Source organism: Pezoporus flaviventris, unplaced genomic scaffold, assembly GCF_033815535.1.
Source record: "Pezoporus flaviventris isolate CSIRO_AGI_PZ_B2104156 unplaced genomic scaffold, CSIRO_AGI_Pfla_v1 ptg000041l, whole genome shotgun sequence".
NCBI lineage: Eukaryota > Metazoa > Chordata > Aves > Psittaciformes > Psittacidae > Pezoporus > Pezoporus flaviventris.
Genome location: NW_026892589.1, coordinates 5606835 through 5621044, shown reverse-complemented (window position 1 = coordinate 5621044; position 14210 = coordinate 5606835). Strand labels below are relative to the sequence as shown.

Sequence of the window (14210 nt, the reverse complement as noted above, 5' to 3'; positions counted from 1 at the left end):
TCCGCGCCCTGCCTGTATTTAAGTGCCAATAAACCGCCTCTTTCCTAAGCACCGCCTGCCCGCACCGCCCCTCAGCGCGTCCCGCCTGCCGCCGGGGCATGCGCGCCGCGACAGCTGGAGTAGGCCGCGGCGCCGCCCGTCGTTGCTTGGCTCGGTGTTACCGGCTCCGCAGCCCCCATTGAGGACGCCGGGCGCTGCCGGCGCGATGATGATGATGGCGCTGAGCAAGACCTTCGGGCAGAAGCCCGTCAAGTTCCAGCTGGAGGAGGACGGCGAGTTCTACATGATCGGCTCCGAGGTGCGGCCCGGGGGAGGCCGCGGGGCGCCGCGCCGGCTGTCGGGGGACTGAGCTCGGGGTGGGCGGGCAGAGGGGAGACCCGTCGGGACGTGGCGGGGAGCAGCCTTCCAGCTCCCGCGGGGCCCCTCCCGCGGCCCGCGGGGCTCAGCCGGGCCGGGACCAGCGCTCCCGGCGAGGGCCGCTCCTGGAGTACGTGGAGACCGGTTCCGAGGCCCCGCTCCGGGGGGTGCTGCCGGGGACTTCTGTAGCGGGTTTGGTCAGAGATTCGGATTCTTTGACGTGCCGCCAGGTAGTAAAGTGACAGAGCGGCCTTGGTGCTCGGTAACACCATCAGAGCCAGGCCTGAAGACGAGCCTCGTTGAAGCAAGAAGCATGGTTTACCCCCCCCACCCCTTGATGCAAAACAGGGGAATATTGGATAAATTAAACGGGCAGCTGTATGGGTTGAGCAGGGACTAAAAGCCTCTTGTGCTCTCCCGTGAAACATAGAGTTTGGCTGTAACTGCAGTAGCTAGTCTGTGAGATTGCCATGCCAGGCACATGGAAGGGGAGAACGTGTTACTTCCTTTATCAACCGTTAATTTCTGCTGATGAGCACTGTGGAGCGAAAGATGTGATTAAAAATTACCTGCAAATAAAAGTTAAGATCAAAATAAGCCTTGTCAGATGAGGGATAAGAGTGTTACTCTGTCGCAGCCTGTCAATATGCTGCCAGTCTGAAAATGTGATTTCAGAGACTAGAAATAGTTCTGTTGTTCAGCATGTTCTGCTGTAGCCCTCAGCACAGGTGAGCATCTTGTACCAGGAAGAGCAGAACTGCTTTACAGATGGTAAACTAATCTGAAAGAGGATTATTGACAGTGATCACATTTTGCATGTGCCAAGGATTTAAACCAAAATACGCGTCTCTGGGCATTTGCTGTATTTGAGCTATGTCTACACGGCACAGAGGTTTGAAGTAAAAGCTGGAATGTGAGCGAGCTGGGTGCCCGGTTTGATTTAATTCCTACTGATCGTTGTGCCTTGAAAAGAAATAGAGGTAAAGAAAGGCTAGGTTGTTCAAAACTACATGAAAAGGAATGGATTCTTTTCCTTATTAAATGGATTATCAGTGCATGGAAATTTTTAATATCAGACTAGTGAAATACAGAATATAGTTTTCCGTATTGCCATGAAAATTGTGGTGCCCCACAATGCCAAACCCAGTATATCAGTATCTCGTAAAAAACCCTACAAAAATCCTCTTGGGATGACCCGTTTACCATCACAAAAAGCTAAATTTGTTTCAGCTTCTGACAAAAATCTCTTGAGTGGAACACCAGGCCACACAGGAACACCAGCCACGTCTCCACTTCTCTTCTTGTAGGTGGGAAACTACTTGCGTATGTTTCGGGGTTCCCTGTACAAGAGATACCCCTCACTCTGGAGGCGACTAGCCACAGTGGAAGAAAGGAAGAAGATAGTGGCCTCTTCACATGGTGAGAAGATGAGTAAACATTCCCAGTATTGTTATATGAAACCTGAAATTTTGCCTTGAAAAGCTCTTTGGTGACTCAGAAGCTTGTGCACCCTGAGGGCTGCGTGAGTGGCCTCAGGCTGCTCCAGTGATGGAGCCCTCTGCAGTGGTGGCACTGGTAGCTCTTGTGTTGGCCTGGCACCAACCATCAACTGATCAAAAACGTTCTAAAATGGCTTTCCTGGGGCTGGCTGCATCCATCATAAAGCAAAAGCCACATCTCAAAATCAATACCATGTTTCAGAAGAGGTGGGTTTTTTTTTGACAAAGAGGGCACATTTGTGTCTTTTGTCAAGCAGGCAGGAATGTTGCGAGGATGGCACATTGGAAATGTGTGTGTTTGCTTAACTTTGCTTCTTGCAGGGACTGAATATTCATGCCTGCCAGAATTTGCTGTGGTGTATTGCTGCTGATGTGACTGCCACAGTGAGAATATGCCTCGGTATTATTTTTGGTGCAAGACTAATAACCAGCAGTTAAATTTCCCAGCAGTGTGATTTGTTGTATGCTCTTTAGACTAGAGCATAATAAAAATATGGGTTAATTTTGGACTTATGTCTCCTTCCTCCAAGTAAAGTATCCTGCTGACCTGTTGCTTTCTTTTCTTGTTTTATTCCCCAACAGAAAACCAGCGGTCTCACAGTCCCAGACGATGTAAGTCTTATCTGCATGTTAATCTTTGCTGCGCTAGAAGAATCTCCACTGCGACCTTTTGTGCTATTAGAATATATATGATTGTCTAATCCTGTTCCTCTTGATCTCTTTCTGTGGCTGCCCTAATTGTGCATCTGATCATGTGCTGAAGTTTTTCTCAGAACCTTGGCAGGACTCTCAAATGCAGATGGTCTCTGTAATTCAGCCAGAGCTGTCCTGAGGTTTCTGCCCCTTTCCCAAGTCTTACCAGCTTCTGTACTGATTGTTGCCTCTCTATTTCTAACCTTTAAATCCACTGAGGATGTATTGTTTTCTGGGCTTTTTCTCCCAGAAGGCTATGGAAGAGATTTTTATATCATTGTGGCAGGTGTAGGTGTGCAGAGCTAAACTTTGCCATTGCAAAGGGCAACTCTGGGTAGGAAAGAATTGTTTTTCTTCCTCTCCTTAAGTGAAATCACATTAGATTCAAAATTTAGATAATAATTAGTTGACTTTTTCTCCTGAAATTTTGGCTCTGTGGCATTGCTTTCCATCTTAAGTAAATTCCATAGCAGAAATGACCAGGGCCTATGCATAAATTGCACCCTGGATAAAGGAGGTTTATCCAGTGGTAGTATGTGAGAGAAGCTCCTGTAATTCTAGCCCTCCCTGTGTGTTGACTCTTTAGTCCCAGTGGAAGATGTTTTTAACAGAGCATGAACAGGAAAGATGTACAAGGTAAAGAGATACTGATCCTTTTCGCAAATCTTGGCTCTAACATTATGCACCCGTTCCAAGGTATTGTACTGCTTTTGTCTTTTGAGTTGGCTTTGTGGTAGGGATTGCTATACATTAACTAAGACATTCCACTCCTGCTCCCAAGAAAGTCAGGTTTATTCCTGTTTAGATGGAAGTCAAAACCCAATTATGTTTCTTTAGTGCCAGGCTAGGCACTGTAGCTAGGCTTCTGGTCACTCCAGTGTTAGTAACCTACTCCAGTGCAAGTAACCTACCCCAGCAGTGGAGCATCTTGGTGTGTAAGGAAATGTGGAGGCTTTGGCAACTTGGAAATGACAGTGGAAAGTTCTGTCATCTCCATTTATCCCATGTGTACAAAATGCCATGGCAAAACCTTTTTTGAAAGTTAAATTTCTACAAGAAGATAAATGAAGCCACAGAACTTTGGGGGCACACACTTGTACCACTTGGTAACTGATGTTAGTCCCTTCTGCAGCAACAGGGGAGCTTTTCACCATGCAGCCTATTAATGCTACATTGCTGTATAACACTTTTCCATGTTATTTATGTGCATCTTTCCTGATAATAGATCATGGCTATACAACATTAGCCACTAGTGTGACGCTGTTAAAGGCCTCTGAAGTGGAAGAGATCTTGGATGGAAATGATGAGAAGTATAAGGCAGTGTCTATCAGCACAGAACCTCCTACCTACCTCAGGTAACCAGCATCAGTGAGGGCCAAGATCAGAAGGGAGCTGCTTGGAAGATGTCAGCTTGGGCAGGGAGCATGAGAAGTTGCATAAACCCAGGTCCTTGTGCTGGGGGTGCTTGCCACTCTGTGCTAACAGTTGTTTGCAGTGTTGGGCAAATGAAGATCTCCAGAAGGGTTGGGTTACTGCCCACATACAACAGGAAGAAAAACATAAATGTTTGATGATACAGCTCTTTTTGAAATCACTGCATTCCAGCTGTACCAGATGTTTTCCAGAACACACTCTCTGCACGTACTGCCTTCTGGAGACCTTGCATTTCTCAGCAGTCCTTTTATAAAATACAGACATAAAATCCAAATATGAACTTAGTATTTATAGTGGTGCACCTGGAGTTATAGCTGGAGAATGGGCTTCCCAGGGGCTGGTGTGGAACATGACTTAGTGGAACTGTTGTTTAGAGTTCCAGAATAAAATAGCAAGAACACATAATAGGACTTTGAAAGTTTAAAACGGTGCCATTCCTTTAGTAGCAGTGTTGTTCAAGGGCTGCAGTTTATCATACAATCCCCTTCTTCAGAGAACAGAAGGCCAAGAGGAACAACCAGTGGGTGCCAACGCTGCCCAACAGCTCTCACCACCTGGATGCCGTGCCGTGCTCAACAACCATTAACAGAAACCGCATGGGCAGGGATAAGAAGAGGACATTCCCTCTGTGGTGAGACAGCTTCCTGCTTCTGAAAAGTGGAAACAGTTACCCAAATAACACACTGCCAGGGTAATGCTGATGGGTTAGAGATGAATCATGGAGTTGTAGGTCTTTTGTCAGTTAATACAAGTTGCTAATTTGGAGGTTCATAGTTAAACTGTGTCTTGAGGCTCTTCCTCACAGCTGCCAGCCATGGCTCAGAGAGCAGGCTTTCTTTTTAGTCAGGAAAATTGTTCATTCTTTTCCTGATGAGTTCCTTCTACTTTTTGCTGATGGGCTGAGCAGTTGTCATTTGAGGAGCCTGCAAACCCACTCTGTAAAGGACAGGGTGCCTCTTGGTGGCATATTCCAGTAACTTTGATCTAGTTCATTCAGTGGGAAATGCTGCTGTGGCTCATGACTAACTTATTTTCCATTACAAAAGTTGAGAAAACCAACATAAATGTAACCCTGGAAAGCTTCCTTGATTTATTTGCAGGAATGTATTATGATAGGTGTAACAAAAAGTGATAAACTGGTATTGGTTGTCATAGCCCTCTAAGCTTTTGTTGAGGAGTCTGTCTAAAGACTGACTGGGGAGTTGGGAGTGTGAGGATTGCTTCCCACAACCATTGCCCATTGCCTGCCCTCTGTGGATGCCAGATGTCATGTGCTAGTTGAATATACTGTGTTGTTGCTTTTCATATTAGCTTTGATGACCATGACCCAGCAGTGATCCATGAGAATGCGTCCCAGCCGGAGGTTCTGGTTCCAATCAGGCTTGATATGGAAATTGATGGGCAGAAACTCAGAGATGCATTTACGTGGAACATGAATGGTATGTAGGAAGGAGAGTTTCTTGAGGTTGGAGAGATATAGTTGTATCTATCACCAAATATGAAGAGACCATAAGCATGAGCATGCATGTCCGTGCCCCATATACACAGAGCTTTAAAGCTGTCCTACTTTAAACTGTGTTCAGCTCTCGTGTCTCTTCGTGAATGCTCTGCCAGTTCCATGGGTTGTAGTCATTCTGGACACACGTAATCAGAAGAGTTTAACTGGCTTATTTTCCTGACCCAGTTCATCAGCTCAGCAGACTGAGACTATTCTGTTGGCTGAGGTACTCTGAATACAAAGCATTTAATGTGTAGGCTTCTTTATGTATGTGAATTACTAGACCATAGCTACATTGTCTCCACAGAGCAGCTGTAGGAGGCTGTAAGCACCTGTGTTGGAGTGCATGTCCTTACGAACTTAATACAAAATGCCCATTTAAAAGCAGAAGGTGATACATTTGGGATTTTGTTTGTCATGCTGTGGGATTAATTTTGTGTATTTGTAAGTGGCAGACATTAATTTCTGTGAAAGTTAACAGTGTCTGTTCATTCTGTTCTCTATCAGAAAAACTAATGACCCCAGAAATGTTCTCTGAGATTCTCTGTGATGACCTGGATTTGAATCCTCTGACCTTTGTCCCTGCTATTGCCTCTGCCATCCGACAACAGATAGAGTCCTACCCAACTGACAGTATCCTTGAGGATCAGTCAGACCAACGAGTTATTATTAAGGTAATACAGTAGAACAAGAGCTGAACCATTTGGATTTCTCTGATTATGTTATGGGGGAGTAAGCACAAAAAGCTTCCCTGAGTGCAAAGTTGCTCTTAATTCCAGTCCTGTGCCCAGACTGAATTTGTCCTTCGTATTGAGAACGGAACCAATGTGGCAGATTATTAAGCATTCATGTGCCAGCCCCTGAGATGATAAAGTTGTTCTGTTAATACTTTGATGTCATCTTTTGGAAGAATAAACCTTAGTGAGTGAAGCTGAGTTTTCCTCATGCTACTGGAATTAAGAATTCAGTTAAGGAGCTCTGCAGATGCAGTGAACTAAGAGTTACTGCTCTGCTTCTCTTCTCCAGCCTCTGCCTCCTCAGCTAAATTACCTTTGACTAACTTGTGAGAATGGAAACAAATGATCTGTTTCTTTCCTTGTCTCTAGCTAAACATCCACGTGGGGAACATCTCCCTTGTAGACCAGTTTGAGTGGGACATGTCAGAGAAGGAGAATTCACCAGAGAAATTTGCCTTGAAGCTGTGCTCAGAGCTTGGCCTGGGTGGGGAGTTTGTCACTACTATTGCCTACAGCATCCGGGGACAGCTGAGTTGGCATCAGAAGACATATGCCTTCAGGTACAGAACTGTTCTCTTCCTGCTATGGCTGTGGGGGAGGGGGGTGTTTGCATTTCATGGGTGTTGGCATCAGTGAATCCTTGAACAGCTGCCCTGAGGAAGAAGGTTTCATTGGAAATTGGTCCTTACGGCTTGCACCCATTCTGTCCTCCTTACCATTTTTTGTGCTTATGCTCAAGTATCTTTCCCTGTTGTGTCTAATAATTTCAGGACCAAATATTGTAGCGTCAGCTTTCAGTGCAGAATGAAAGGCTGCTGTAATTAACAGTGACCTTGTGTCTCCCTCTTCTAACGTTTGCTAATGATGAGCTCCGGATGCTTTTCTGTTTTGTTGGCTTTGCCTGATTTGGGCCATCCACTGTCTCAAGCTTTGGTGTTTTGAACTAAGACTGATTGAAACTATATCTGTCTCCCCTGGCTGAGTTAAAGTTGGCTTGATCACAGGCTGTTCTCACAGCTGGAACACAGCAGTGTCAGGTTTGATTAGTCAGCTTTGTAACTTGTCTCCTAATGATAATCATTTCCAGTTGTGCCGTGTTCTGTGGTGAGTTACTGTACTGATGTTGTTACCCTCAGCATGTTGCTGAGTCTGCAGCTCTGAGTATACCTTAATGTGTGCTGTAAGGTTTTGTTTTTTGACCTCAAGTGATGGTGATAGTCAAGGGAGTTTGAGAGTTCAGCAAATGATGTATTTGATGAGGTGAGGGAATGGTACTGCAGACACCAGTTTTGTAGAGGTCAGGTCAGGGAAGCAGGATGGGAAGCAGCAAAGGGAAACATGCCCAGCCCTGTCCTGCTTCAGGGATGGGGCAGGGAGTAGTTGGTGTGGGGAGAAGCTGGCTGCTGCTGTGGGCTCTGCTACTTCCTCCTCCATCTGAAGGTTTCCTGTCAGGTCAACCTTCTGTGGAAAACAGTGATCTGCTCTGGACCAGTTGCTCTTCCACTTGTCTCACTCCACTTCCTCTGGAGGTTTATTTTTATCCTGAAAATCTTCCACAGCAGCTACTTGGCTCTGAAATGATTCCCAGAGTGGTTCATACTAAAAAATGGAAAGCGACTCTTTAGCACATGGGAATTAAGTCCATCCCACTGATGCCCCTTCACCTCATGGAGGTGAGGAGGTCACCTCTACCTTTCCATCTACAACAGCTGACTGACATCTGCAGATCCAGCATGGGACCACATCTGTCTGTAACAACAGAACAGTGGGTATGCATTCCTGAGAAGGAATGGGCACTTGAAGTGTGGTAGATGGGAATCTGATACCTTTAGTACTCTTCTTCCCTGCTGATGACTATTAGAACAAAGACATGAGCTAGGGCTTGAAGTAGAGAGGTGGCCCTGTTCATACCATGCTGGCCAGGAAGCCCCCTTTTCTACTCAAAATTTATTTACCTTCCCAGTTAATTTACTTGGACAACTTTTTAGCATGCTGCCTCCCAACACACAGGGCATTTGTTCCTTGCTCTTGTCACTTGGTGTATCAGAGGGCCATTTAGTGAACACTAAATGTTCTCTCTTTCCTGTGCTTCTCCATGTATTGCAGATACCTGGGTTGAGAAATGAATCTGTGTACATATTAACTGTTGCAAGGGTGGGATGGTCATTTCTCCCTTTGCTTCCTGTTAGTCTCTCTAACCTGCAGCACGTAAAGTTTTAGTCAGTGCTGCCCAGGCTCTCTCAAGTATATAATACTAGTGCCAACTTCACACTATTCTCTCTAAAAACACGTATCTGCCCATGGTTACTGAAGAGGACTTTGTTTTAGGGGTAGTTCAGACAGGTGAAGTCAGGCCTTCTTCAGACTGTGGCAGTATTGCAAGGGGGAGAATGAAGAACTAGAAAGGCAACCCCAACAGAACAAAGCCTGTAGACATGAGCTATTCAGAGAGGAAGAGCCATCTAATTTAAACCTTGTTTTGTGTCATACTACAAACATGTCCTTCTTCCCTTTGTTCTTCCAGCAAAAGAGTACTTTTGAAACCTTACAGTGATTAATGATATTTGGGTTCTGTGGTTGGTTAGTTCCTGAATTCCCAAACCGCAGGAGTGGTGGTTGCTCCAAAGTCATTCCACTGATGTAAAGAGAGGGTCTGCTTTAGATGTATCAAAATAACCTTAATATCTCAAGGGACTGGGGGTTTGAGAAGTCATGTGCCTCTTAATCATCTGAGGGAGAGGTGAAACTTGTCGTCTAGCTGATGAAAGCCAGGGCAGTTCTTTCAGCTGCCTGCTCTGTGCAAAACAAGGAGAGCCTGCAAGCCCAGTGTAAGGGGCAGGAATGGAAGTAGACAGGTAACTGGTGGTTGTGGGATTTTCAGGGGGGATGGCATGCTATGATGATTCCTGCTTCTGTCCTGAGTGTTTCTAGTGGCAACACATAGCAGCTCATAGCCAGAGTTTTGCCTGAAAGACCCGAGTGGTGGCACAGTTCTCTCATACACCAACTTACATATACAGAGAGGCACCTTTTCCAAAAGAAGACATACCTGTGGACACTACTGCCAGGGACCTGGACCCTTGCAGAGGGAGTGTCTTGCTCTACTGGGAATCCTGCAGCACTTCAGTCTTTCTGCCAGCACCATCATCCTCTTAATCAGAAAATAACAGGGGAGGAAGAGCTGCCTTTCTTTGGAGGTTGAGAGATGGGGGAGGATTTATTCAGTTTATCTCTGATTCTTTGCTAAGGAAATGTGGTATCTGAGCTGGCTTGCAGTTAAGTGATATGTTTGAGGCCAGCTTTCCTACCCCCACTTAATTCTAGTGGGTGTTCAGTGTTAAGCACAGTAAATGAGGTTGAGACCATGCCATCAAGTCAGAAAAGCCAGTTAGGGTCTAGCATTTAGCCTGGAATGTGTAGCAGTCTGGAGCTAAGATGAAATTCCTGGGTTTGAGTATTGCTTAGTGGACATAAGCAGTACTGGAAGTGGATTTGACTTGAGCTTCCTCCCAGGATCAGATACCAAAGGCTCTGGATTAATTTTTCATTGTACCATTGCTTTGAGGAGTTGTTATTCCAGATGAATAACTTTGATGCAGAGGCTGATGTTCCCATGACGATTAGCATTTGAGTCCCTTCCTGGGGGAAGGAAAGGGCTGCTCATGAGTACTGAAACCCTGTGCAGGGAGGCAGGTCCCTGGGGAGGGGGCTGGATGTGTGCACACACCTGTGGAGTGCTCCTCTCACACACACACTTTGTGCTGCTCAGGCTAAGCTGCTTTCTAGAATTCAAAGCAAACACTTACATTCTGAGGCTCCTCTATGCTGGGCTTCCGGCCCCACTGTCAATGGTTGGGAAGCTACTCCTGGTCAGTTCCTGTTGACTTTTACTGAAAAGCCACTGGTGAGGCAGTAAATACTTCTGTGCATGTGATAATGCAGCTGGTCAGGGCAGAGATCTGTCTGAGGACAGATCTTGTGATCTGGGACAAAGCCTGGTGTTTCATTCCATGTGCAGGGAGTAGCCACAGCATCTGGTTGCAACAGCAGGTCCTGAAAGACTACCCGCTCCATGGCAACTGGGAGAACAGTGTGTGTTCCACTATCAGGCTCCCAGAAAGCCAGACTTGTGTCAGGGAAGAGCTGTCAGAGGTGTGCTAGGCAGACTGCAGGTAGGAAGACAGAGTTGCAGAGCAGCAAAGCTAGACAGAGAGGGAGCCCTGCTACCAGCCTCTGCTCAGCTGCTGCTCTGGGTGCAGTGCCTCCAGCACTAATAAACTGGTATGAACTTTGCCTGTGAGGTTTGAACACTGTCAGCTACTTACAGCATGGCCTTTGTGGGAGAGAATTGCATCAGCCATGGCTGTTTGACAGACTCCTCTATGGTGGTGAAAGGAGATGGTTATAATTGGTCTTGCAGAAGCTTTGGGCTCCACAAGATCGCAACCATCAGTCCCAGGTGTGCTTCCAGCAAGGGGACTGTCCTAAGAGGGGCTAAGAATGAAACACTGTAAATGATGCTCTGTTGTCCTTGTGTCTTGCCTCTGGGCTCATAACCCAGAGGAGTGCTCCGAGACCACTGATGAATGTTGCTTTGTTGCCTTCTTTACTGCCATGTAGTGAGAACCCTTTGCCGACTGTGGAAATTGCTATTCGCAACACGGGGGATGCTGACCAGTGGTGCCCTCTCCTGGAAACCCTCACAGATGCCGAGATGGAGAAGAAGATCAGAGACCAGGACAGAAATACAAGGTGCTGCCACTCGTTCAGACAGTTCTGCCTTTCTCTGAGACAGAAATTAACCTTTGATGTTTGTCTTTCTCTACCGAGAGCCAGCTGGCAGGATTTCAAACTTGCACACCACAGAAACTCTTACCCCTTTAGCTTCAGGATATTAAAACTCTTATCACCTTGCTCCACAAATATTTAAATCTCTACTTTAACCATCTCCTGCTTGAAGCTAAATTTCCTTTTGTCTTTTTTTTGTCCTTTCCCTGGGCTCTCTGCTCATGCAGGGGGATTTGTTTCTATAGGAAGGCATTCATAAAGAATATTGGATTCTCATGCACTGTTATGCTACCTAGAATCCTTCCACAAGGCTTCCTTTTATGTAGGGCAAAGTGCTGTTTGATGTAGGAATGGCCATGCTTCCAGCTCCAGCACTGTTATGATTCTAGGAGCGGCTCTGCCCACCAGAGACCTAAGCAATGTTTGACAGGCAGTCGAGAGCACTTGCTCCTACTTGGTGATATTGCTCTTGACAGATATAAGTAAGTGAATTGCTAGAATCTCTAGATACAGTGTGGGAGCAGTAAATATGCTGGCCCAGAAGTCTACCAGGAATTTGGTTTTTGTGTTGTTTTTTTTTTACTGCTGATTAAGAGTTTCATTATTATTTTGCTACTTAACTATGGTTGCTGAATAGTTCTCAGTAGCAGTCAGTTCAAGCAAAGTGCCCTAAAAGCTGTTACTGAACATAGTGTCATAGCCTTGTTAACAGGTGCAGCCTCAGGCGGCCAAGAAGCCTGTGTAGGGAATAAACCTGTCCACAGAGCACACAAAGTTGTGGCAGCCTCCCCAAAAGTGTTGGTGTTTGTAGGACTTCCCATGCCTGTAAAACAGCACTCATTGTATCTCTTTCTCTCTCTCGTAGGCGCATGAGACGTTTGGCCAACACTGCCCCAGCCTGGTAATCTTCCTATTGTGACACTGGTGCTCTTCCTACAGACATCATCCCTACTCCTCTCCCCAAATGGATCTAGGATTGGCAGGGGTCTTTGTCCCTGAAGGGGACACACATTCCACTTGCCAAGAGTTCCCAGTACTGCTGACTTCTTCCCCCACCCTTTCCACCTAAATGCCACGTACCAAGAACGCTGTGTTAGCACATGATCTAGCTGAGACCTGTGGCAGCTCTTGGAGCCCTTACATACCTGTGTGTGGACAGTGTAAAGATTCTTTTGTATAGGTGCAACATGCACTATTAGGACAACTTTTTAAATAAAAGGAATGCAAACTACTTTGAGTTCAGTAAGTTTGAATGATTGGTGAATCTTACCACAGTTTTGTGCTGTTCTGGTAACTGAGCAGGCTTGGGACCTAATATTAATGCTTTTGGGTATAACACTGAACACTTGAATGTGTTCAGTTTTCCCAGAAGTTGGTGGAAATTGAGTACTTACTTCAACAGATAAAACAGGAGAAAGTGAGAATGGGACTTAAAACCAGAAGCAGCAAACAACTCTGAAGGACTGGTGTGTTGCTACACTTTGCAGTCTGTGAGGAAGTGAGTGAGGTGCTCAGCTGGCTTACTTGACCAGGGTAGAACAGGTTAACTGCAGTCATTTAACATTGCTTTCTGGCAGATGTCAGCTTGCAGTGTGGTGAACCCTTTTTTCTGTGGAGGCCACATATGGAAGACAACAGTTTCTGAACTGGTACAAAAGTTGAGGCATGCAATTAATGAGCCTGCAGCATCAGCAGGTGGCTTTGCTGTGGTCATTGTCACCACATACAGCTGCCAGTTACAGAGCACCCAAAGCAAAAGTGGGTGTCTTTAAATACCCTTAGCACTGCAGTGTGAGGCTTTTGCAATCCTAGAAACAACCTGCCTTTCCTTGGGGAGTTTCAAAACAGAAACCCATTGAAGTGAGATTAGAAAAGTCAAGCTTACTTAAAAACCTAATTAGAATGTACCTCGCTGTTGAGGTACACCAGCTCTTTGATAAGAGTTCCTGCCCTTCACTGCCAGTACTGATGAGTGTTGCAAGCAGGGGCAGATTTTGCTGACAGCCCAAGCATTACTACATTCAGGCCTTTATGATAAAGCCAATAGGCTTTACAGTCCTTGCTGATCCACCCACACTGCTAACACACAGTCAAAAAACACTCTCCAGTCTTAACTTATCATATTTAGACTTGAGGAATAGCAGAGCCAGTTCTGATTCCTGGGTGGGAGGGAACTGTTTCCAGATGTTAGACATGAAAACCAAAAAATTGGCAATAATATTGCAGTGTTATTCTGGGTTCCTGTGCCAGAGTGGTACTCTATTATTCCTTATTAGAAAGGTTGAAAAGTTATTTCAGCAAGTTAAACAAAACTTGGGGCCTGTGCTGCATATGTCAGCCTCCCATGTAGAACACATTTTGCCTTACGGATTAACACTTCCTAAGAACGCTTCAGCCTCTCTTTGTTATGATCAAGTACTTCTACAAGCAGCCTCTTCAGGAAATTTGACCAAAACAAGCATGAGGCTGCTATAGCCTTTAACTAGCACAAGCAGTACAATTTCTGAATTGCTGGGAACCTTACGGTTACCCATCCTGAAGCTCGCAACTGGGTACAGACACACAGGGACTGCAGCTTCTGTAGTGGACTTACAAGTACCTTGCTCTCCTGAAGCCCATAGAAGCTGCACGAATTGTCCCTCCAGGCAGCCAGGGGCAAGGAAGGACAGTCCAGAGGGGCAAGTCCCAGGAAGATGAATATTTAAATCAGCTTTTTCTATGTATTGGGACTACTCGGGAACAGCTGCGAGTGGCTTTCCTGCTCTACAAATAAATCCTGAGATTAATGTAGCACCCTAGCTAAAAGTGTAGCCTGGCTTTTGCATTCAAAAAAACCCATCCCAGAAGACATTTAAAACAGAATGTCTGCAGACTTTAAAGGCAAACTTTTACCAGGATTGAAACACCAGCTGTGTTACTAGGCCATGAGCAAAGCACACAGCAAGTACCTGTCAAGTCTGAGGCTGCTTAGCCCTCACTACCACTATGTGTTCTAGAACAAGATTGCTATTCTGTACAGGTCTTTCATCCTGCAGAGATAAACATGAGTGTGGCAAATCAATTGGTCAAATGAAGTCTGATTTTTTCATTAAAAAGGGGTTTCATGGGAAGCTCACAGAGGGGAGGGGGGGCTTTGGTTCCATCTTGCAGAAGACTCCTGTCACGTTCTATTTAATTGGATAATGGCTGCTCACAGTTGGGTAG

The 14210-nt window shown here is 45.7% G+C and overlaps 1 protein-coding gene across 1 annotated transcript; it reads left to right on the top strand.

The window, feature by feature from the left end:
- Nucleotides 1–54: 54 nt before the first annotated feature.
- On the top strand, nt 55–12235 carry SMARCB1 (SWI/SNF related, matrix associated, actin dependent regulator of chromatin, subfamily b, member 1). The gene is made up of 10 exons (XM_061466023.1): nt 55–298; nt 1665–1776; nt 2439–2468; nt 3775–3904; nt 4477–4614; nt 5295–5422; nt 5989–6155; nt 6588–6778; nt 10839–10970; nt 11872–12235. The coding sequence occupies exons 1-10, from the start codon at nt 206–208 to the stop codon at nt 11909–11911; spliced, it is 1161 nt and encodes a 386-aa protein (XP_061322007.1). The 5' UTR covers nt 55–205; the 3' UTR covers nt 11912–12235.
- Nucleotides 12236–14210: the final 1975 nt, after the last annotated feature.